Below are 25276 nucleotides of genomic sequence, written 5' to 3' on the forward strand. Positions count from 1 at the left end.
AGTACAGGCATACCAACACCTTACAGTGGAGGTATGACATGATGAAAGTCTGGTCTCAAGGAGGGAGCCAACGGGATTACAGAACACGCCAAAGAGCATGAATCCACAAAAGAGAGTACCTCGCGGTGAGAAATTCCGGAGTCTGGGGGCTCCCTCCCCTGTGAAGGGAGAGTTGGAGAATATCTGGCATACAAGTTGGAGGAGGGGGAGACTATGGAGGAGATACTCCGTGGGATGGCATCACACCCATGGAGGGAATCTGAAGAGGGCAGATTATCCTCAAATTGTGTAAAATGTGGGGATAAAAGGAGCTGTACCTATCAGCCAATTCTAGAATGGGTGTTTCCAGTTGTGGGACTCTCTTGTTATTTCCAATGGTAGGGAGGTTATTGGCCACATTGGCAAGGGGGTGGATAATGGGAGGGTTGTGGATGGAGCTGTGAGAAAGCTTTATCTCAACAAGTCACTGGAAGGCATGCATAGTTCAACTGTGGTTATCAGATGGATAATAATTGTTCTAGGCCAATGTACTCAGGATTAGTAGAGAGGCGTGGTGGGTCTCTTAAAAGTGGGCACACTGAAAGTTAAGGGCATACATTCCCCTATTAAAATACCCAGTTTCAAGGGAATTTCAAAGGGCGGAGCTTGGACATTTTACTGCTGCAGGAAACGAGGCTCACAACAGGGAAGGAAAGGCATATTCTGAGCATAATGATAATGATGTGTTATTTATATAGCGCCTTAACCCAAAGCGCTTTACAGAGCACATATTTACATGCAATATCACCCAACTGAAATTGATACTCATTTATCGACCTCGGAAGGATGAAAGGCTGAGTTGGCCTTGCCGGGATTCGAAACTGCGACCTGCAGATCACGCTCAGATTGCAGCAGCGAGCGCTCAACCCAGTGAGCTATCTTACCGGCAGGTAGGACAAACTTTCTGGGCATCTGGTAAGTCTAAGAGTGGGGGAGTGGGAATCCTCCTTAAAAGACTGTGGCTGGCTGATCCCTGCGCCATTATATCCAAGGATGGACAAGTCCTGGTAGTACGGGGCATCTGGGACAATGCTGAAATTGAGGATTTGAGCAGGGTGTCTGCTTTCTGGTATGTGACACAAATACTGAGACAACCCTGCCCGAAATTGGTATGAATGCAGTGTGGAGGGTGCTGAATGGCTGGGTACTTGTGCCAATACACGTTCCCTGTTGTAAGTGTCTGGAGGGAGAAGAATGGCCTGAACTGAATGCACTGTGAGCCTGATTGGCTGCCTGCCGGCATGAATGCCCTTTTGGATGATTGGTTGCCCAAGTGTGACCCAGCAAAGAAGAATGAGAGAGCAAACGGTATATCTGGGGACCTCTCACTGAGGGAAATCGTTCAGAAGCTGAAGTCGAAACTGATGCTTACACTCGAAACCGAGCCGGAAGAAGAAGTTGAAGCGCTGTTCGCTTTGACGCAATCTGAAAGCTTCTGTGCCTTTAAGAACTGATCCAAGAGAGGACCTGGATAGGAGACCTCTTTCCGAGCTACAAGGGACCATCGTGCACCAGCTAACCTTCGCCAAAGCGCCCTGGAAGTCAGCCTTCGAAAGACTATCGACCGGAGACGGGGACCAACGCAAAATCACGAAGCAAAGTGCCCGGACATTGAAGTCCATCACCGTTGACGACGATCATCGCCGACCGGAGCCACAACGCTCTATTGCCTAAAACACTTTGAATCAAGGACTCCCTTGCTCACAACCGTCAACCGCTTTCGTCCTGCCAGGGAAAGTCAAGGTCGTCAGCGACCGAGGAGAATCCGCCGGTGAGTATCCCGCCACCCGAAGACCTCAAAGACGTCAACAAAGATCCGGAAGCCAGCGTGGTCGAGTCCCGTTCGGCGACGTCAGGCGCCAACAACACGATGCCCTTGCTGGGCCAAAGTTCTTCATTGACTCTGCGGCGACGAACTATCGTTGTCGAGGTGCACCGCGCGCCTCATCTTCACAGGACGTCCACAACCGATCGTCGACCACCGTCGACGAGCACCGCCAGGACCGAAGCTGCTGCCTCAACACCTTTTGTTCACCTTTTCTTCGCCTTAAAGGGAGTCAACTCAAGAAGGATCCGTTGACGACCTGACGTTGAACTCTGCTAAACCAGGTACATTAGGGTGGTGGAACTTTTATAGAAGGAAATAAGACTCTAATAGACAATATAAGGACTGGGCTTGTCAATATACTTTATTTTACAGGTTGCCCAGGTGGGGGGATCCTCACACAGGACTGTGTCTAGTAACGGGCCAGTATTCTGCCAATTGTTTAACCAACTTGTTTTTCTCCTAAGTCTATTGTTTGTTCACTTTATTAATAGATTTGTAGGCCATTTCAACTGTCTTGAGTTGATGAATCTTAATGGAATCTAAGAAGTATTTGTGGTACCACATTGAGACTGTATATATTTACCATTTTAGCATTACCTGAGCACTAAGTGTGATATTGTGATTGTGTATATAATTGAGACCTTATTTATATAAAGAACTGTGTTTTCACTAACATCGTGTGTGGACATTCCTTTGTGGGTGCTTGGGGACTACACTGTACTTAAGAACCAGCCCGCATCACCTCCTGAGAGCTTAAGCCTTGATTGCTCGTCAACAGCAACCTTATAGTGAATCTTGGCCGGGGTGCTCTGTGCTTCTACTCTGCCATATAGAGGGCATAAGTACAGATAACGCCCCTGCAATCTTTACAGTCGATGCAGATGCTCCCGATCGTCAACATTAGGCCCAACGTGGCCTGAATGATGTAGAGACTCCTGTTTAGTATTGTGGAGCCCAAGAGTCGTCCTCTGTATGAGGATGAACCTCACTGCTATATAGTGCATTGCCATAATACACGCAGGAGTAGGGCCCCTAACACAGTTGGATAGGTCTCTTGGGAAATGCTGTGTATAAGGAGTTTGGACTGGTAGAAAGAGTTCTTTACCATTAATCTCTCCTAGCATCTTGGTGCATGTCGACGCACCATATGAACCTCATGCTTCTCAGTTCTGTCTATCAAAGGTGGTAGCTGAGAAGGAAGTATCACATTAATTGAGGTGTTGTTTTCGGACTAAGACGCAAATTTGGGTTTCCAAAAAGCCAATTCTTTGCCTGCTGGCTCATCCAGTTTTCAATTGCCTCCAGGCACTTCAGGAAGCCGGCAACATAGTCCTCTCTGCCAACAAAGTGCAAGAATATCTTCATGTCTTCAGCACATAAGTGGAAGTGTAGGGGGTGTTCTCTAAGCAGGCCCATCAATGGTTTCATGTATATACTGAACAGGAGCCAATACCCAATGTTGCTTATCTTTCTATCTGTAACCTAACACTGATGCTGTGGGTATTTTACTATATGGAATCAATTACTTTCCACACACCACTATTATTCAGGAGGCATTTTGAAATGCTTGATGAATGCTTTCTAATACTTTGCTACAGTTTATTGTGGACCATCTTATCACTCAGGGTACAAGAAAATATAGACACTTGTTATGTCAGTCAGTTGTATACAGCGCTCACACTATGTTTTCTTGGAGCCGACTGTACGAAGAGTAGACGAACTTTGTAATGCAGACAGTTACTGTTTTCCACAAACATTTTGAATGATTTGTGTAGCAATATGTGCCACAAAAACCTCAACAGAAGCAATAAGTCAATGGAAAAAAGACTCTTTCATGAAACAAACTTTTCTTAACAATGACTCTACAACATCATGTATAAGCAGATAAATAATGCAAGAGAGCAATTGAGGGGGAAAGAAACTGTCTGAAGTAGGAGATGTGCCACAAATGTCCACATCTTGGCTGCAAGGAGCCAAAGGCTTGAGGCATGGAGCACTGAGGGAAAGGCACTTGTTGAGACCTACACTTGGTTGTGACACAGCAAGTCACTGAATTAGAGGGAGTCTAACAGACATCAAGGGGGGATTGAACACAGATGTGATCCTGAGAGTGCAAGGTCAGTGTGAGAGATTCCTGTGCCAAATGACGGGGAGGACAGAGAAGTGAAGATGTGCAGCCAAAAAAGACAAGATCTCGGCGTTAATGAGGTTGCAGATGCAGGAGCTTGCTAACCAATGACATGTGATGGAGACACTGGTACCTACTAGATAGGGAGCTCACAAACCTAAGATCTGTGAGCATTGGAATGAATGAAGGAAGGGACCTTATGAACCAGAAATGTATAAACAAGACGAGAAAGCCATAGAGAGGATCTACGATCCCAACACTTGTCATTTTAAAAGAAACCCTCTGGATTATTCTAGGATTCTGTTTATCATTTAGATGTTATAATAACTTTGGCAACTTGTGGATAGGTTATCAAGCACATTGCGTTCTTAACTGAATTTGATCCAACCAGATTTTCAGTAGGAACTCCCACTAGAAGCAATTTACTCAAACATGCTTACTCTAGCTTCAAAGAGTCATAACACGTGATCGTTAAATCGGGGGAAGAGCTTTATGTTATTTCATCCAAAAATAGTCCATAGGCGCCCCTCTGCGAGAACGACCACGGCCCATTGACCTCTTCTTTGGGAAGGTACCCACTCGAGAGTCCGCAGCCATACTTTAGCTCACTGTACCTTTTCACAGATGGGAAATAACCATTTGCATATCAGTCTTTGTCCCGCCCATATGGGCAGTCCAGCACCGAAATGCTATGGCAATTCCCTTCTGAACAATAGTACCAACAGCAACCCAATACACGTGTTTCAGCCTTGTTGGGTCTCATCAGTGAGGTGGAGCTGTGCCTTTCTGAGCACAGTGAGCAATGGGTCCACGTCTGGATGATCCTAGGAAACTTAGGTTAACTAAACCTAAGTCCCTTAAACAATCAAAAAATAGTCCATAGGCGCCCCTCTGCGAGAACTAACACAGCCCATTGACCTGTTCTTTGGGAATGTACCCACTCCAGAGTCTGCAGCCACACTTTAGCTCACTGTACCTTTCACAGATGGGAAATATCCATTTGCATATCAGTCTTTGTCCCGCCCATATGGGCAGTCCAGTACCGAAATGCTATGGCAATTCCCTTCTGAACAAGAGTACCAACAGCAACCCCATACACATGTTTCAGCTTTGTTGGGCCTCATCAGTGAGGTGGAGCTGTGCCTCTCTGAGCACAGTAAGCAAGGGTTCCATGTCTGGATGACCCTAGGAAACTTAGGGTTGCTAAACCTAAGTCCCTTAAACAATCAAAAAATAGTCCATGGGAATGCCTCTACGAGAACGAACACGTCCCAGTGACCTGTTCTTTGGGAGGGAACCCACTTGAGAGTCCACAGCCACACTTTAGCTCACTGTACCTTTTTACAGATGGGAAATAACCATTTGCATATCAGTCTTTGTCCCGCCCATATGGGCAGTCCAGCACTGAAATACTATGGCAACTCCCTTCGGAACAAGAGTACCAACAGCAACCCCATACACGTGTTTCAGCATTTTGGGCCTCATCAGTGTGGATGGATGACCCCTTGCTCAGTGCGCTCAGAGAGGCACTGCTCCACCTCCAACAAAGGGACTTTATCTCTAAATAACAGGTTTCAATTCTGCCGAGGAATTGAGTCTTTAATAAAAGTGACTGTGCTATATGCATCATAATGTATGACAATAGGGCCCATATCACAAAGGCTTTGCACTGAAGAAGTGTAATCTTGCAACAGGGTTTTAACCTGGAAAAATAGCTTTGCTGCAAATATGAATTGCAGCATTCTTTCGGCTACTTTAAATGCCAGGTACAATTACAAAGCAGTAGTACAAAATGTGTTTAGCATGGGACATGATGGCCTCCACAAGGATGATATGAATGAGATGTACAGAAATAGGCCCCCTCAATGCTTGTCTAGCAGTGTCTGACAAGTGGATAACGAAGCCTCTATTACGATATCAACTCTTTTTCAGTCAATTTTCCTTAAAACTAAATTTCTTTTTCCACACAAAAGTTTTAAAACCACATCCAACGTATATTTTACAAACTATTGGTTTGTCAGTGAAATTTCTCCCCAGATCACTAGAGTTTAATAATTGCTAAGAAGAACGTTAAACGGGACAGGCTGGTATTTCTTTTGTAACATTTAAATTACCGATTGTTGTCTCGCAGAACTTTTCATCAGCTACTTCACTGGCTATGTTGGCACCCATCAATACACTCATTTCGATGCCAAGTTTCTCTCGAATGATGTCCGATATAAGTTTCAGCCCATCAGGACCTTCATCAATCCCCTGCAATGAAAGATTTTACATGTTTACTCCTCCAAAATGAGCTTTCAATCCAAAGGAAAAGAGGAAACAACAGTCATTGTGTTAGAAATAAGCTGTCCCGAAAACACCAACTGTGGATTTAAATAATGCTACAAAAGTGGGCTAGGGAGCTTGAAATGGAAATAACCGAAGGTCTGTGGAGAAGAATGTGTGCACATACGCGCACGGTCTCCCTAAGCGCCAGATTCCGCTGCATACAATTCAAGTTCCTCAACAGGCTCTACTACACACCGTCTAGGGTGCCCTAAGTGCAAATCTTCTGAAGCAGACCATATTCACATGTTCTGGACATGCCCTGCGATCAACGCATTCTGGGTTGCTGTGGCGGAGGCGCTCTCCGAAATGACAGAGTCCCCGGTGGATATGGACCCACTTGCCCTACTGTTTGGTGTCTGGGAAGGGGAAAATGCAAAGAAAATGTCTAAATTTTTTAATGTTAGTGCCATTGTTGCTAAAAGGGGTATATTGCAAAACTGGAAGCGTCACAGCCCCCCCCACCCTCACGATATGGCTCAAAGCCCTTACCTGGACACAAATGTGCGATGAAGAATACATTGGATCCTTGCCACCCACATCACGACCCAAAAATGTGTGGTCAGAATTCTGCAGCTACCTGAACAATAGAGAGGAAGTGGAGTGGGTGGCTTCCCCTCCCCAAACACGCCCCGCTACGCTATGAAACTGTAATGATTTTTCCCTTTTCGCCCTGGCTGGGCCACTCCAAGACACTAATTGTTTATATCCAATGAGGCAGCACCCAGCCGAGGTGTACTACTGTTTGTTATGCGGTCTTGTCTGATTACTACCGTGTAACCTGTACTGTGCCTGCCTTAACTTTCTGCCAATAAACAAAGTTTTAAAAAAAAAATAATGCTACAAAAAAAGCCTTAAAGGCAACACGTTCACAGCTAAGGAAAATTAAAGTGTGTGCTTTTTTCATACTACTAAATAATTAATACATTGTGCTAGAAAGTTCCATGTAATATAGCATTTCTATCTCCTAAATCAATGAGACTCAACTAAAATATAAAAATTGATTCAATCCTGCCATTACTCAAATGTCTGAGTGGCCACGCAGATTTCTGTAGCAAATGCATTAAACCAAAGAGCAGCATCACTAATTTCAAGAGGATACAAAGTGACCCAATTTCTACAATATACATGATTAACTGTATGCCATACGCTGCTGAAACCACCCACTCATTCACTTTTCTTTCTAGGCAGCTTTTCACCCTCCTCTCTGCTGGTCAACAGTGTTTCATATACCTGTCCTCTAATCGGTAATGCCTTGATGCTCTCCATTCACCAAAAATGACTGTTCACTCATTCAAAGAAGATCTCCAAACCCATCTCTGAAAGAAATGATTAACTCTCCATTACTATGATGCATCGCCACCTGCTGCTACCCACTCTGCCCAACGCAACTACCCATCTTTAGACTTCCAGGTGCCCCAATATTTCGCCTGTACATTTTCAGACCATTAGTTCTCTTTTAATAACCAAAAATGCATCTGTGGTTCTTAAGGCAGAATCAAGCATCCGTCCTATGTAGATGCATTGGCTTTAACACCTGTGCTTGGAAATGCTGTGATACTGCTCGATGTGTGCACCTCAGAGCGTTGTCTACCAACTACACAAGTCAAATGATATATATTAATAATCATCTATGAGCAGCAGCACTGTCCAAGCCACCAGATGCTTCATATCATGTGTATATATCACAGGTTCACCATATGATATCTTGGTGCTAATGAAAGAAAACATGACACATTGTGAGTGGGAGGGATATATGATCCCCAAGAAAAATCATTCTCAGTTTTCAGGATACCCAAGAGGGTTGGGTGATTCTCCAAGCAATGCAATATTAGAGGAGGTGGTTCCCGATTTGTGATTCCAAATGTGTGAAATATGCACATTGTGGACTCCTGATCTGTGAAAGGTGATTGGGCCATCGAAGTGCCCTTGGAGGCTGATGGCATTGCAAGTAATCTAACCCAAAGAGGGGTCCAGTCAATGGGAGTCTTTATGAGCTGTGCGCATAGCATTGACATTGACTTGCTCCAACCCAGGCGGGCAGAAGATGTGTGCACTTTCCTCAATCTTGGGAGAATAAGGGCAGATATCTTCTGCACTTTTTGTAGGCAGCTGTAAATACATGCAGTTAACAATCATCCGGCAACAAGGTTGCAAAAGCACTCACAACTAAGACATGGCGATGAAATGCTTGGTATTTTAGACATCTTCAGTTAACCTTCAGCTGGTAGAAACAGTTCCATACAACTGTTCCTATTTAGCGACATGCAGAAAAATCTGCACTGATCATTAAATGTTGGTTGTGAACCTTTGGGACCGGTGTGGGGCATGGGCCACTAGTGCTGTGGCAGATGGGCCAGCCGGATATGTCACTGGGCCAAGGCAGACCACTTTAATGGCTTAGCTCTGTGCAGATAGCAATATTTAACAAGCACCATTTCCGACACATTCCCACAAAACGTGTACCTCCAGATACTAGAAAGAGGAAAAGTCACAAATTGTGATTAGATTAGGTGGTCCACTTTTTTGTACCCATGACTATAATTTGTGCTTATCCAAATGTGGTCATTGATTCTGTTAAGAAAGATACATTTTTTTGCACCTTCCTCTCCATAAATTTCTATGGGACACCATTTCTTGTTGCCTTGATTTGAACCCTGTCCTGTCTTTTTGGAGTTACGTGAAGCCTTCTGAATTACTTTTTTGCCTATTTTGCTCAGTCATCTGGGGAAACTGATTAGTCCCTAACACTGTCAGTGCTGAGAGAATATGTTTCTTTGTAAATTCTTACATTGTTACAATTTTTGTATTTTTATATACAGGACGAACAATGCTCTTTTGATCACAAAAGAATGTACAATAAATAAGAAATCAGATTTGACATGAGCAGTGAGCTCCTTACAATGGGGTGAGTTCGAGGAACATTCTGACTAGGTTTTGGAGGGGTGTAAATGGAACAGTCACCACCGACAATACATAATTGGGCCTACATAGATTAAGGACAATGAACATTGGACCTTTTGTGGTTCAGGTATAGGGTACGGCCAACTGTGCTCGGGATGTGACCGTGATAGGTAAAGTGCTAGAGTGGAGGGAGAGGAAGTGAGGGACAAAGGCAGGTTAGAGGCGAGGGAAAAATGTTAGCTAGTGGAGAGATGAGAGATAGGTTAAGAGAGTAACTCAGGTAACTCAGAGGCGAGGAGGTAGGTTTTCAGTTTGGTTTTGAACAAATCTGTGTGGACTGTTTCTCGGATGTCCGGGGGAAGAGAATTACATGCAAGTGGAGCAATAAGAGAGAAGGAGCGGAAGCGAAAAGAAGCACATGGAGGTTGAGGAGGCACAAGGGTAGTCGAGGAGGCAGAGCAGAGATTAAGAGAAGACTTGTAGAGTTGGAGAGAGGAATAAAGATACAGTGGTGCCTTAACGTGCATAGATTTGTGAACCACAAGAAGAAATTTAAAGCTGGCCTGTTTTACATTGTCAGCCATCCAGCCTGGTGATTGTACGAGGAAGTAGGTGTGAAGTGAGGGAGTTCAAAGAGAGTCCTGGTAGCCAAGTTAATGATCTTGTTGAGAGGACAGAAAGCATAGTTTGGAGACAAAAGAGGATGCTGCCACAGTAGTCCAGTTTAGAGAAGACAAGAGTGGTTAAGAGATGCTTGGCAGTGTTGAAAGGGAGGAGGTGCCTGATTTTTAGGCGGTTGAGATGAGCTGATGTTTCAGTTTTGGAGATGTAAGCAAAGAAGGTGTGAGAAGGGTCATAGATGATGGTGAGGTTTCTAGCTGAAGAAGAGTCGGCGAGAGTGTCAGGTGGGAACTGGATAGGCAGAGGAAGAGATGAGAGAGAGCTTTTGGTAGGGAAGAAGAGCATCTCTGTTTTGGTAGAGTTTAACATCAGAGAGTGCAAAGTCATCCAATATTTAATGGTAGAGAGACAGGTTGAAATTTTGATAGAGAGATCAGAGGAGAGTTTAGGAAAAGAGAAGAAGATTTGGGCGTCATCTGCGAAGAGTTGGTACGAGTACTCAAAGGAGGAGATTGGTGCCCCAAGAGCAGAGGTGTAGAGTGTAAAGAGGAGTGGACCCAGGACCGAGCATTGTGGATCACCAACAGTTAGAGGAGTGAGTTCACAGGTGTTGTTGCTCCAGGAGACAGAGAATTGACAAAGTGCAAGATATGATTCAATCCAGGCAAGGGCTTGATTGCAAATCCCAAGAACAGAATATTAGGGAGATCAGAGTGATCGACAGTGTCAAAGGCAGCAAACAGGAAAAGGATAATTAGGATAAAAGATAAGTTGGAGTGCTTAGCAGAGGCAATTAAGTTGTACACATTCATGGGAGCAGTTTCTGTGGAGTGACAGGAGCGGCAACCTGCTTGTAGGGCTTCTCGAAGGTTATGGATGTGTACGGCATTACAGTAAGATGGTTAAACACAACACTTTTGAGCACTTTAGAGTAGTGTGGAAGGAGAGACACAGGGCAAAAGTTAGCTGGTAGGTGTGTGTCAGTCTCTTGCTTTTTTTAGCAGGGGGATGACCATGCTGTTTCCAAAACAGAGGGAAAGCAAACAGAGTCAAAGGAAAGGTTCAGCTATGTGAGAGGCCACTAAAGGGGCAACAGGCTTCACTAGCAGAGGAGGAAGAGGGTCTGATGGGGCACAAGAGGGGTTAGCCTTCATCAGTTGACATTGTCAGTATTAGTGTGACTAAAGTGGGAGATAGAGGCAGAGGATGCTGGTAGAGTAGGCAAAGTGTAAAATGTTGGAGGAGGAAGTGTGAGGAAGGTCAGGAGAGAGTCTCTAATTTTGGAAATGTTTGCAGTGAAGTATTCAGCTAGGTCATTAGCTGTGAGAGTGGAGTTGATAGTCATTGATTTAGGAGGAGTGAGGAGTGAGTTTAGGGTGCCCTTTAGCCAGTGAGGATGATTGGAGTGAGAGTCAATGAGGGTTAGGTAGAATTCTCTTTAGCTCTATCAAGAGTGAACCTGAGAGAGTTCAGGGCAGAGAGGTAGAGTTGTAGGTCCTCATACAAATGGGTATGCCTCCATTTGCGCAGCAGCTGCATGTGTGCGCGGAGAGAGCATATGAATGGGGAGACCCATGGCTGAGGATGGTGGGATTTATGGGTGAAAGTATGCAGTGAGAAGTGAGAGGAGAATGAGTCATATAGTAGGGATTGGAAGCTGGAGAAGGCAGTGTTGGTGGAAGAGGCATCGGGTGTGAAAGAGGAGAGTGAACACTGTATGTCGGAGCAAAAGGGGGGAATGACAGAAGGTTTCAATTTCCTTTTAGAAACTGGTGAAGCAAGTGGTGAGGAAATGTCAGCGGTTGGAAAGGAAATGCTGGTGGAGGCAATTGAGTGATCAGATATGGATGGTGTGACAGTGGTATTAGTGGTTGAGAGAGAGGTGGAGATGAATAAGAGATCCAAAGAGTTACCCCCATGTATGGGTAGGTAGGTTATGGATAGAGTGGATAGTGGTCACTAAGAAAAGACTGCAATTAGATTTCTGGCAAGTGGTTGGAGAGGGATGGTTAAAGTCACCTGAGAGAATGAGGTGATGTTAAGTGGAAAGGGAACCAAGGAGTTGCCCAAGATTATCAAAGAATGGTCCAGTAGGACCAGGAGGGTGATAGATGGAGATGATGTGAACTGAGTAAGGCAGACCAATAGTAGGGATGGTGAATTCAAAAGAGGTAGGAGAGGGTGTGGAATTGGAGATTTGTGAGGCATTGAGGTGGGAAGAGAGTAGGTGTCTGACGCCTCCACTTCTGCCAGTCAGTCGAGGAGAGTGAATGAAGGATAGTTGGAGTCATGTAGGCCACCAAAGGGGGAGTGTCAGATGGAGAAATACAGGTTTCAGTGATAGCAAGAAGGCCTAGGGGAGGAGAGCTGGAGTGAAAGTAGCCTGTGATAAAGGAACTGTTCTTGCATATAGACTGAGCATGCCAGAGTGCAATGTTCAGCTGATGAGATAAGAGTTTAGAAGTTCAGTTTAAGAGGAAAAGAGATGAGGTGAATAAGTGTTAAAGGAGGTATGATCAGCTCGTCCGCTTTGTTGGAAGGAGGTGGAAGAGAGATGGAGTAGTGGAAGTTTTCGAGTTGTGAGTTTTATAATAAGGATAGAAAAAGAGGAAGTTGTAGCGTGATTGGAGAAAGCATAGGGAGAGGTGAGTAGGAGGAGCAGCAGCAGAAGTGAATGCATTATAGGTGAGTACTACAGTGTGCAATAATTAGGAAGCTTGGAGTACTGACAGGTGCAGGTGTATGCAAACAGTTGTTTTAGTGGAGTGTTAGAGTTAGATTTGAATGTTGTTTGTGTGCTGTATAAAAGCCATTTTTGTGGCAACCTGTGGCAAACAGGGGTCAACAGGGAACACAGAATAAATAGAGAAGGATATAGTAGCAACCCGTAGTTCTGTCTTTCTCTGCACACAGGACCTTACAGTGAACTGCAGCTAGGATACTTGGTATCCTGATAACTTAATGTATAATTACTTTTTGTTTGCTTTTAATATATGTCTAAGAAAAGCTGGTGGTAGCTGTGATATTTTTACAATTTTAGATACATTGTACTTGTGCATCTACCGCAGGATGGCCAGGTAACTAGGTTTTATTTGCTTGTTCTTTGGCCTTCAAATCAGTAAATGCCTTATATGGAAATCCCTTTCCCAGGGAAAGCTGTGGCTTTCACGGGTTAAGGGGTGTGTGTGTGTGTATATATATGAAGGAGGCCGGGTGCTACATCTCTGGTTCCTGAATGTCTGTTGCTCGGCAGATTTGGTGGCCAGTGGCTATCCATGACTGTATAGCCACTGACTGTTTGAATGGTGCAGATCCTTACCATTGGTGGGTTTAGGCTTGCTCCCAGTCTGAATCTTGGATAAAAGGAGGGCTCCTGGAACTGTTCATCAGATCACCATTAGAGCCAAAACATCTATGAAGAATAACACCCTGCTGACGACTCAAGGAAGACCCTTGGAGCCAAAACATCTATGAAGAATAGCACCAAGCTGACGACCCAAGGAAGACTTGTGCAGCTGACCAGCATCAACTGCAGTGTTGTACCCGATGAAGGCCTGCTCCTCTATCCTGACTCAAGAAGGCCTTTGTTGGTGCATCGACCCCTAGACCGGCGGAAACAAACAATCCCGAACCCTGCTCACAGATCTGTGCCTGATGAACCCATTCGGAAGTGTGTTCTCTCCTGGACTACCTTACTGCAGCCATCACCATTCTGAGCAGAGCCATGGAACTTTCCAGATATTCGTTGTGTGCTACAAGTCACCTGCTCCTTCATTTCCGGCCGTCTCACACTTAGGGAAGTCATGCTGGGCCTGCTTGTGTGTTAGCCACTGGAAGATCACCTGTCACCACCTGACCCTACTGACCTTCATTGAATCATGTTGTTTTCATGTCTCTGAGGTGTCCCATGGCTGTCTGTCCTGAAGAAGTCTTCAATCCTGTGAAACAAATTATCTTTTCTGCGTAGAAATCTAGACGACCCATGCAAAAGGAACCAAGATGGAAGAACAAACCAGCAACAAAGCTTGCTGGAACCTCCAAAATTGTATGTGGAGAACTTGGAGCCAGGGAGTTAAGTCTACATACCTGTTACCCCGTCTGCCAAAGGGTAACTGGGGCGTAAAGCCCTGACCCTAACTCACATAACCCGAGCTTGGGTGTCCTACCACTGTATTGGCAGAACTTAACCTTCAGTGCCTGGAGGCAATAAAATACATTGAGGCACATCTGATACATCAGCAGCTCACTACCTATGTTATTATTAACATAGTTGGTCTGGTTTGGTTATGTTAAAGTTAATGTACATTTTAATATAATATTTTGGGTCACCTAATTTATGATATGGGCATAAGTTTATTTCATGACTATTTACCTATTATTATTATTGGTTATTTATATAGAGCGTCATGCTGGTCTCAGGGATCATTCCACAAGCGAACCCGTTTCCCCTGAGCTATCCTTACTTTTGAACTATGCTGCTGTTACTGTGAATAAATGGGTTGTTTCCTGTTTCAACCTGACCTTTGGTGGTGGAAACTGGGTTATGGGTCCCTCCCTAAACTATTGTAGTGGGTTGGGATTCAGTTAAGTCCTGATCTGGACTTTAATAACTTTTTGAAGCTTATTAATTATAACCACTGGCACCACAAATCTCTATATGAACCTACCTGAAGAGTGTATACTTTGGAACTTGTGGATTTTGGGTACAACATCCCAAACAATCTTAGGGTTGGACTTTATAAGAGCTGTTCTGTAATTATTCTGAAGAGTTCTTTCTATTTCTATACATATGAATACTTACCCGTGTTTCACTGGTCATTGAATCATACTCTATTCTATTTCTACTAAGGGTAAATATATATATCTGTTTTATAAGGGTTTTGTGTGCAATAATTACCTAGAAATGTTATCTGCTTAGTATGTAAACTAAAGGCCTAATAAATGTTTGTAATACCTGTCTAACTGGAAATAGTGGTGTTGCTCTGTGTGGACTCAAAGTAGCCCTAGACCACTCTCACACTTTCTTGAGACAACGCATTGCCACTCTGCTACCGTACCCTGATTGGGTTTCTCTAACCTCTTACTGTCTTCCCTGTTCACTATTACAGGGTGACCTCCCAAAGTCCTGCCTCCCGGGCTAATTTTGGAAATGCATCTTAACAGATTCCTACATTCCCTTTGCACTGATTCAACTGCATGTGGATGGAATGCTACAAATCACCAAGAAATACCAAAATGCTGCAAGTCTGCCTTGTAGTATTCTGTGAGCTATGGCAACACATGCTGCAGAGAGGTCTTGAAGGACCATATGCACAGGTCATTCAACCCAGACATCTGTCTCTCAATACACAAAACCTGCTCCCTGAATTCTCTCAAGCATGTCATGGTGGTGGGCATGGTGTGTTAGAAAAAACGACTTGCGCACACTATTAAAAAACTCTGCTCTTTCACCATTCTGAAAAATGAGCACACACGGCATGTGCAGGATGACGCATTACCTTGATGAGAGAAATTCCGAAGGCTCCGCCTTTCACGTGGCCAACCAGTTGAGCACAGATCCGGCCGATGAACTGATGTGGCAGGACAAAAACAAGGATATCTGCGCTGGCAGCAGCTTCCACAACATCCGGCACAGCAACCTGACAACAGAATTAAGGAAAGGGGATCAGCATTTTCAGAGGATTAGGTAGGCAATTTACATGCAAGTTGGTTATGGTATGTAGGCAATGTGCCACCACTATGTATATGAAGAAATACAAACTCCATATGTGTATAATGTTTCAAAATATCCATTTATACTTCGCCCATTGCACCATAGCGGAAAGCACATGTGACTCGGGTAAAAACAGGCTCATTAGCTGTTATAACTTGACAGAAGTGACAAGCATGGACACTGCTGATGTGTTATGTGCCCTGTGAAGAAAAAGTTGTGTTCATCTCATTACAGCAAGCAGAAGGCACGCAGTTGCAATATATTGGGCCTCATTACGAGTTTGGCGGCATTGCGATAGTAAATCTGCTGAAATACCACCAAGTGGATTTACTGTTACCGCCACTCGGCCTGGTTGATTACAAGTGACGGTATGATGGTGTTAGTCCCCATTTATGGCGTCCATAGGACTCATGGGGATTTTGGTGGAATTACTGCTATAATGCCTATGATTTCACAGTTTTCACAGTAAATGGAGGATTTAGCTCCAACTTTTTTCTTGAGATTTTTCCTCCACTTTACCTCCAAAGTTGTAGGTGCAGGAATGTGGCGGTAATGCAGCAGTAAAAGAATTACTGCTGCATTACTGCCAATTCTTCCAGCACCATCAACCTCATAATGAGGCCCAATGCATTTAAGTGTTCCTTTGCAAAAACTATTTTTAACAAAATGAAAGGATAAGCCTCCTACCTCACCCCTGTTCACCTGAGGGATGTGCCTTAACCAATCCGGTTGCTCAGAAAGAATACTACCAATAATGTCCAGTTTTATGCGACAGTGCAGATTAACCTGAGGTGCCTGTCGCAGCTCTTCAGGGTTTTTTTTCTTTATAGTTACCTGGTGGCAGCCCTTTCTTCGCCTCCTTCATTTGCAAAGGAGCTCCTTCCATTTTCCATGGTTGCTAAGTTTCTTTAGCTTTTTTTATTAGTAAACCCTGTTTGTGCTCTGAGCGCGTGCTCATTCTTCCCTCAGTGAAGAAAATCATTGTGTGGTGTGTGTATTGTTATTGTGTGCTCGATCAATAACGTTGTTTGTATTTATTTCACACGTTATATCACGAGCGCAGGCACGGCCGTACACCGTACTATCTTAAGTTCCCCCATGTTCTCTTGTCTCAACACCTCTCGTCCCTCTCCTCGCCCTTCCATCTGCCCTCCCTTGTGAATCACTATAGGCCAACTTCCCCTGAACTACCCCAACTCCCACCCCTCCTTCTTCCCCGTTCCCAACATTTCCCAAGCTCCAATAATGAATCTCAGGCTTCTCCGCATCTCGTTCCTTTCTCGGCCCATTGCCGGTACTCGGAAGGCAGCGGGAGGATACTAAACTACTGGGATCCTAACTAAACTATTCTAAGTGGGTCGATAGCGTGATTCCTAGCACAGCTTCTAACTAAGCCACTCTTGTGCTTCCTGCACTTAGCAACAATAATATTATACATGATTCCAATGCTGAAGTGTCTCTATCAGGTCGGTATGCATCAGCCCACTTATTTCTACTGTACATTAATGTTAAAATGCAGCATCACTTATCACTTCTCTGTCCTTTCCGATCATCTTTCTCGATCGGCATGTTGTGTGAGTCCATCCACGTATTCACATCTTTGGGGGTCTCGAAGAAGACCGCACAATCATTATGCAGTACCTTCATCTTCGCCGAGTACCGCAACATATATCCGAGGTTAGCTGCACGTAACCTCCTTTTAACAGCACCATAGCCCATTCTCTGCTTTTGTACCAAAAAGGTATAATCCGGGTAAGCTGTGATGGACGCTGACACTCGGTGGATCGTTCCTCCTTTTCGAAAGTGTTCCAATATTCTCTCCCGGTCTTTATAATTTAGTATCTTAGCAATTATCGGTTGTGGCGGCGATCTGGGTGTCCCGGTCTCCTTGTCAAGGCTCGATGTGCTCTCTCTACTGTAAACCCTTGGGTGAGCTTCCCCGACCTGATTTCCTGCAAAAGCATGTCCTCCACATAGTCAGGTTTGGTCCTTCCTCACCTTCCTGGAGACCAATTATCCACACATTATTCCTTCGCGCCCATCCTTCTGCTTCCTCCGCCCTGTTTTTGAGATTTCGCACCTGCTGTTTCAGCACGTCTACATCTTGTGAGTGTTCCTTGCAACTATTCCTATTGGCTTTCACGTCTTTCTCCAGTGTCCCGGTGAGTTCCAACAATACTCTGACATCTTGTTTCAGGAAGTTTATGTCTATGTTCATTGCATCCATTTTGGATTCCATCGTCGCTTTCAGCTCTGCTATTGCTTCTAGTATTTGCTGGTCCATGTGTCCAGGTGTTTCACTAGCACAAGTGTCCTGCGTCGTCATTTTCGTGCCCTCTGTCATCTGTGCAGATTTGGCGAATGCTTCAATCAATGGCTGTTTCCCTTTATTCTTACTTGTCTTTGTTGCCATTGCCACGCCCCCCCATACTGCAGCTCTTCTTCTGCTTCCGTTTTCATGGTGCAGACCCTAGAGATCACTCTGCTGCAGGTGTGTCTACTCTGGGCATAGCGGCACTTCAGGTTCCGTCTAGTTGGTCCTTATACTTGCACCTTCATTGTTTGTGCATTCCTTCGCCTGTGCTTACCTATTATGGTGAGGGTTTGTTTCTGCCACTGTGTGCCAAGTCCATCCGTCTCCGCTTGCTTCCTCGTCTTCCTCCTTAATATCTTCGTGTAAGCCAGTTCTTGGGAATTGTCCTCCCTGGCGCTACGTCACACAAGCCCTACTCTGTGCAGTTAGGCTCTGCACCAGCTGGGAGCTGCTCGTGTATCTGTTCCGCCCCTGTTGTTGCATAACAACAGGCGCACACCTCACCTGGTATGTTCAGTGGCAGCTACAGAGCAGGTGAGCTTTGCGGACAGCCTCCGGGTTACTGCACACCTGTGATGTTCCCCAGTAGAGTGTGCTCCCCAATCCGATGGCCCTCTATGGGCAGTTCTACCTGTTTACCCACCCCTGGGCTCTACTCAGTCCATGTATCCAGCCCCCAGGCGCTCTACCATGTGTCTCCGCCTTGGTGTGTAGGACTCTTATTCTTCTTGTGTGCCCTCTCTTGTTCCAGGGCTTGCCCTATATGTCTTCAGTGTGGCGCCTTCTTGTAAGCTCCACGTGTCACTGTCTCCCTCCTGGGTTCCTCTGTGTGGCCAGCTTGTGATGCATCCGTTCAATGTCGAGACTCACCAAATCCTGTATCTGTATATGGATGCCAGTCACTCCGTCTCCATGACACTTGGCCCATTCTCAGCTGCTTACTACTGGCCACATTGTATCCTCGCTCTTTGTTAGTTACGTTTTCCATTCGTTACCAACTCCAGTGTTTACTCCCACTATGAAAGTTTCATAGTAACATTCCCCCGCATCTGAGGGGTTCCGCTGCTTGGATGTCTGTCCCCTCGCATATCAACAGCTGTGAGGTGACGTTTTGGTGTGCCGTAGCCTGTTGTTCGGGCTGCGGCTCTTCAACGTTCCACAAATCTCTGAGGGCCTCCAGTCTTACGATCCTTCAGAGCCCAGCACTTGATTACCACTTTCTTCTTTATTTATTTATTTTTTTAATTGTTTTTCCCCCCGGCGAAGTTAATCCTGTCCTGCACGGCCGTGCAGCACACCAGTGTCGCAACTGCACCTCTCGGGTGCTTGCCGTGTTGCAGGCTTCCAGCAGACTCTTCCTCACGCCGCTGTAATCCCTCCTGCACTGCAGAGCTTCGTTCCTCCATGCCTTTCCAGTGTTCCGTACCACCGTTCCACACACTTTCACTCCTGGTCTTGCCGCGCTTATAACGCAGCCAGCTCTTCATATTGCAGCGCGGCCATCCTTCTGCGAATCTCTTTGTTCTCGGGTCGCCATCTTGATGTATTCACAAGCCGACCTCCCCAAACTCTTCCAGCTCGCTGCTGACTTTACATGCTGCGATTTTCTTCAGCTTTTCAACCGCAGCATACCTCTTGTGTTCATGCACTTGCAAATGCCATTGAACACGTTACAGCCAGTGTTTAAAGTATGTTATTCCACTGATCATCGGCGGATCGACAGGAGCACCTAGGAACCTCAACCTATCCCGTGGCCATTTAGCCACACCCCATTCTCCGGTCTCCTTAATACTTCATATACTCTGGCATCATGTTCACTTTCATTCTTTGCCCCGATTAATATGTCATCCTGAAAACACTTCAGTCTCGGAATATCCCTCAGCATATCCTCCATTATCTTTTGAAATATGGCAGATGCCGATGCTAACCCGAATGGCATCCTTCTAAATTGGTAAGCACCCCTCGGGGTGATGAAAGCCGTTAAGGTGCGAGATGAAGTGTGTAAGTCAATCTGGTAATATTCAAATGAAAGATCCAGAGTTGTGTACCATTCTGCCTCCTCCATAGTTATAAGTATCTCATTGATCTTAGGAAATGGGTGTCTACTGACCCAAATAGATTGATTGAGGTCCCTTAAATCCACACATAGTCCAATGCGACCATCCGGGCGTTGCGTGGCCACAATTGGGGCCAACCTTTCACTGCTTTCAATAGGTTTGATTATGCCTTGCTCACATAGACCCTACACTTCCTCCCTCACTTTCTCCCTCACACCCAATGGAAGGTTGCGTACTTTGTGCAGAGATGGTGTAGCATGGGCAGACAACTCAGTCATGTGGCAATTTTCCTTACGTTTATCTATGCCATGCCCAAACACCTTCTTAAACCTGATTCCCACCTCTTTTGCAAGTTTCCTGCACTGTTTACCTATACTGCTCTGACCTGCATCTGTTTACCCAGATGTAGCTCGAGGCCCAATTTCCCTTGATGCCGCCAACCTAATAACCAATCACGTTTGGCAGCCACGTACATTTTTACTCTTATGTTCTTGTCACCATACGCAATGTCCCCCCACACAAAACCTTTGTCAATCCTCCCCCCTCCATATGCTCTTTCATTATGTCAGTTTCGTGTATTATGTGGCTTTTGTCACCCCAGATTTCCTTGTATTTGCCTTCTGAAATGATGGTATATGGAGATCCAGAGTCCACTAATGCTTTCACAAGACACCCCACCCCGCCACTACAATTTCCACTTCTGGGGGCACATACTCTTCTTCGTCATCGTTCTCTATATCTCCCACAATATGTACAATTTTGTTTGCCCACTCACTTCTCCCTTCTCCCACAAATTGGACATCTTTTTCCATCTCCATAGATTTTTTTTTTATTTGTATTTAATCAAAAAGATTTTTACAAAATGACATTTTGTCATAAAATTCACATAAAACGGATGGTCTCACTAAAATGTGCCCTTGTCGCGGGCTATGTCCGTGGCAGATTTACTGATTCAAATATTTTGTACGTAGCTATCTGCCATTTTGTCTTGTCTCCTCCCATTAAGCGAGCGCAACAAGTATCTTCATCAGCTATAATAAAGTACGAAAAAATATGTCTTAAGTAAGGACTTCTTACTTGTTGGTTTGCGGCACATTTTAGAAGTAAATGTCGTATCGACTCTATTTCTTGCGCATTGCAAAAACAACAAAAGTTTGATGCGGCTTTGCCTCTTATTGCCAAGATCTCGTTTGTAGGCAGAAGGTTGAGGCGAGCACGTAACAACATGTCTCTCCCCTTCCTGCAAGGGAATTTTTTGATATATTCTTGTAATTCGTTTAATCTTTTAACATTTGGCTGCAGGTGTGTAGTTAATTTATTTTTTCCTGCGATTTCCAAAGTTACTATCCAATCATATTCTCGTAATTTTTTGAGGACTTTTTTCGGATTGGTGATTAGTGAATCTTCATTCTCCTGTATTTGTTCCAACACTCGGATGTTATCTTTTTTCCATTTCATTAGGCTTCCGGTAGTTACTCGTTCAATTTCCTGATTTATCAAATTATAAATTGATGGAGGCTCCGCAATCCGGCATTTCCTGTAAAGCATCAATTTCGCCTGTTCCACAGAGCTTTTAAGGGACGGCAAACTAAGCTCTTTACGAATTGAAGCACCAGGTGTTGAGTTCGGCAACGTGAGGACTTTCCTCCAAAACTTTGCCTCCATTTTGGTCCAGATATCCAATGGCAAGTTTATCATGGCGTCACCTCCATATGATAGTGTTGGCATCACCTTTTTCTTATAAAATTCTCGCACTGGCATCAGCGAGTATCTGCCAAACTTTCTATCTATGGCCCTGGCTTGGGCTGCCATTTTATTTACTTCCGCTATTAATGATGTTTGCATAGCTTTATCTTGTTTTGTGCTGTCTAATGTGACTCCTAGATATTTGAAGTCAAAGACTGTTTCAATCGGCTTGCCCTCAAGATTTAAGCATGTTCCTTTTCTTTTTCTGGTCGACGTCTCGAATCTCAGCAGTTTTGTTTTTTTAACGTTAATTTCCAGCATATTTTCTTGCATATAACTCTGCAAACTTGCCATTTGTCTCTGTAATCCCACGGGAGTGTAGTCCAAAAGGACTAGGTCGTCCGCGTAAAGGAGCCTCGTTATAGGCGTTTTGCAGAGTTTTGGTGGAAAAGATCGTGTTGCTGTATCTGAGCTATTTATGTCGCCAATGAATGCCAAGAACAAGGCCGGGGCCAATGGACACCCCTGTTTCACACCTCTTGCTGTTGATATCGGGTTTGATAGTAATCCGTTTTGGTCCAAACGGATCCGCATGTTGGTGTCTGTGTACAGTGCCTTAATTGGATTTAGCAGGGTAGCTGGACAATCCCACGCCTCCAGTTTTGACCAGAGCCTGGACCTGTCTATGCGGTCAAAGGCCTGGGTCAGGTCGATGAATGCAGCAAAAATGTTTGGACCACCTTCCAGGACTTTGTTTTTCAGCACGGAAAGAAGTAGAATGTTGGCCGTCGTACCCATATTTTTCTTAAATCCCGTTTGAAACGGGTCTTCGCATGGAGCGTTTGCTGCCCATAGCTTAAAGTGATCTAACAACATTGATCCAAACACTTTCCCTATGACATCAAGCAACGCGATTGGTCTATAATTCGCTGGGTCCTTTTTATCACCTTTTTTGAAAATTGGTACCACTGTTGCTGATTTCCAGGACGGCGGTATGGTTCTCAAATCCGAGCATTTTCTGAAGATTTTACTCAGTAAACTTGCCCACTCTTCAGGGTTTCTTTTTAAATCCACGTTAGTGACCCCATCGGGCCCTGGGGCTAAGTTCTTTAAACTTAAGATCTTTAGTCGGATCTCCTCACGATCATCCACTTTTAGCCATGGGCCAGACCAGGCTCACATCCAAAATGTTTGGTAGTGGGTTTCGTTGGAGCCAAATACATTGTTTTGAAGTGTTTTACCCATGTAACTTCACCAACCTCACTTATTAAGGATTTTTCTTGTACATCCGTCGTGGCTCTCAAAGTGCTCCAAAATTCCCTTGTGTTTCTCCCACCTATAATTTTTAAGATGTTTTCTGAGTCTTGTTGATAAGAGTTTTAACCTGTGTCCTCTTACCCAGGATTTGTAGTGTTTTGCTGCCGCCACTGCTTCTTCGTATGCCGCAGGTGTATCTTTTGTTTTTGCTCTACGTTGAATTTTCGAAGGATACAGCGTTTCTCCACCTGAGATTTATCGAACACATGTTTTGGTGGATTTCCGCCGAACTTTTTTACAAATGCAGTTTTTTTGTACTTCGTTAGAAGCGGGATATAGTTAGCTTTATTCGCATCCCCTATCTCCGTCATGGAATTAAATCTGTTCTCTATTTCCACGATGTGCTCCTTTGATAGTTTTAGACGATTTCCTTGTCCATTGATTACAATGTTGGCTTCCATATGGTCGTTCGAGGGGCTTGATGCCTCCCAAGTGGTTGAGAGCGGATTATGGTCACTGGCACTTGTTGCAATTATTCCAAAATCTTTCGTTATGGCCAAAATCGGTTCTGTAACAAACATGTGGTCTATTGTTCCCTTTGAATTGTTTCTTTCCCATGATGGGAGACGCTTTGGGTCTGGGAAGGCTTCATGTAAATTGTGTAAATTTCTCGATTCCATCAGACGGGTCCATAGTTCACCACGCTGTTCTCCCGGTGATCTATTTACTTGTCTATTTCCAGTCCCTGGAAGGTAGTTGTTTCTGTGGCCGCTGGATTCCAATAGACGTTTGCTATTATTAATGGTGTTTTCCAATAACCCTCCTTGTTATTTGTCTTGCGGGTCCATGAGGCTTTCACCATCAATATAGCAAGGTTACTGATCAATGTCTCTTCTAGTCTGATCCTGCATCCATTTTTACAGGCAATCAGAAGCCCTGAAGATGGTCTTCCCAAACGACCCTGCTTAGCGGGTGCCAGGATTAAATCAAATCCCCTCATGGAGGGTGGTTCACACAACCAGGTCGCCTGAAGGCATATTAGGTCATATGCTCCCAAAATCATGTCACTTGCAGATAGAAGATGAAGATGTCCTCTCGTGTTCCACAAGCACATTTTTATGGACTGCTTCTGTTGTCCTAAATTACATTTTCCTCGTTGAATGTGCTCGTCTCCAATAAACTGCTATTTTTGCTTCTTTTCTGTTAACGCTTTTGGCAACCAGGACCATATTCCTTTCATTGGGACACATTTTGGTGGAAGTTCGTTCTCGGTTTTGTTTTGTTGTTGTTCCTGATTTTGTTCCTTTTGGGCTGTTGTTTTCCTAACTCTATGGGTCTTTCTTGTATCTTCTTGTTTTTGTTCCTGATTTTGTTCCTTTTGAGAGGATGTTTCCCTGACACTATAAATTTGTCTCTTATCTTCTCTCTCACTTCTTCCGTGGTGGATGGTTTCCTTCGGGCTCAATGGCTTTTGCCCTTCTCGCTTTTGCATTACTCGCGTCTTTTCCTTTACTCCGGGACTTGTATTTATTTATTTATTTATTTATTTATTTAAATTTATATAGCGCGCAAGCAGCCCAGGGGCATTGAGGCGCTGTTACTTGCAATAACTTAGTTACATGGTACATATGATAGCGATTGTTGACAAATTATGAGTAGTACAGGAAATCATACTGTTGTTACAAATATAGCATTTGGGCTATAATTACAAACCTAAATGATAAGTATTTGTGCTGATGTGTCGGTCCTTATGTGAAGAGGGTAGTTTTCAGTGTTTTGCGGAAGGTGGTGAGGGAGTCCTCGCCACGGATGGTGGGAGGTAGGGCATTCCAGAGGGTGGGCGCGAGGTAGGGGAAGCTGGACCCACCCGCTTTTACTCTTTTCACTAGTGGCACAGAGAGCATGTTGGTGTACGGGGATCTGGTTGGCCTGGTGGTGGAGACAGGGTGGATCCTTTGAGAAAGGTAGGCAGGAGCAGTGAAGTGAATGCACTTGTGGGTCAGTGTCAGGGCTTTGAATAAGATCCTTTCCTTTATTGGGAGCCAGTGGGCTAGTTTCCTGGCTTCAGAGATGTGTTCTCTTTTAGCAATGCCTTGGGCTGCCCGGAGAGCATTGTTCTGTATTACTTGTAGTCTCGCTAAGTTTTTGTTGGAGGTTCCAAGAAAGAGTACATTGCAGTAGTCTAGCCTGGAGCCGGTGATGGCTCTGGCTATGTTGGTGCAGTTCTCTTTGGATAGAAAGGGCCTGATTGCGTTGATAAGTTTAGCATGATATGCAGCTGCGGATGCTATTGCGTTGACTTGTCTATCCATGGATAGGCTGGAGTCCAGGTAGACTCCCAGAGTTTTGACAGAATCGGAGACCGGGATTTTAATGGAGTCAATGGTGAAGTGGCTAAATTGGA

The 25276-nt window shown here is 44.6% G+C and overlaps 1 protein-coding gene across 3 annotated transcripts in view; it reads right to left on the reverse strand.

Moving 5' to 3' along the window:
- Positions 1-25276, reverse strand: part of LOC138489070 (glycerol-3-phosphate dehydrogenase 1-like protein) — a 278084-nt gene that overhangs the window by 150095 nt on the left and 102713 nt on the right. For all 3 annotated transcript variants that reach the window (XM_069616636.1, XM_069616634.1, XM_069616635.1), the window contains exons 3-4: positions 15344-15484; positions 6110-6248 (exon numbers count right to left, since the gene is read on the reverse strand). In XM_069616636.1, the coding sequence (XP_069472737.1) occupies positions 6110-6248; positions 15344-15484 (280 nt within the window). The remainder of the gene's footprint in view (positions 1-6109; positions 6249-15343; positions 15485-25276) is intronic.

The sequence above is a fragment of the Ambystoma mexicanum genome, chromosome 9 (assembly GCF_040938575.1).
Source record: "Ambystoma mexicanum isolate Mex_15411 chromosome 9, UKY_AmexF1_1, whole genome shotgun sequence".
In the NCBI taxonomy this organism is placed as follows: domain Eukaryota; kingdom Metazoa; phylum Chordata; class Amphibia; order Caudata; family Ambystomatidae; genus Ambystoma; species Ambystoma mexicanum.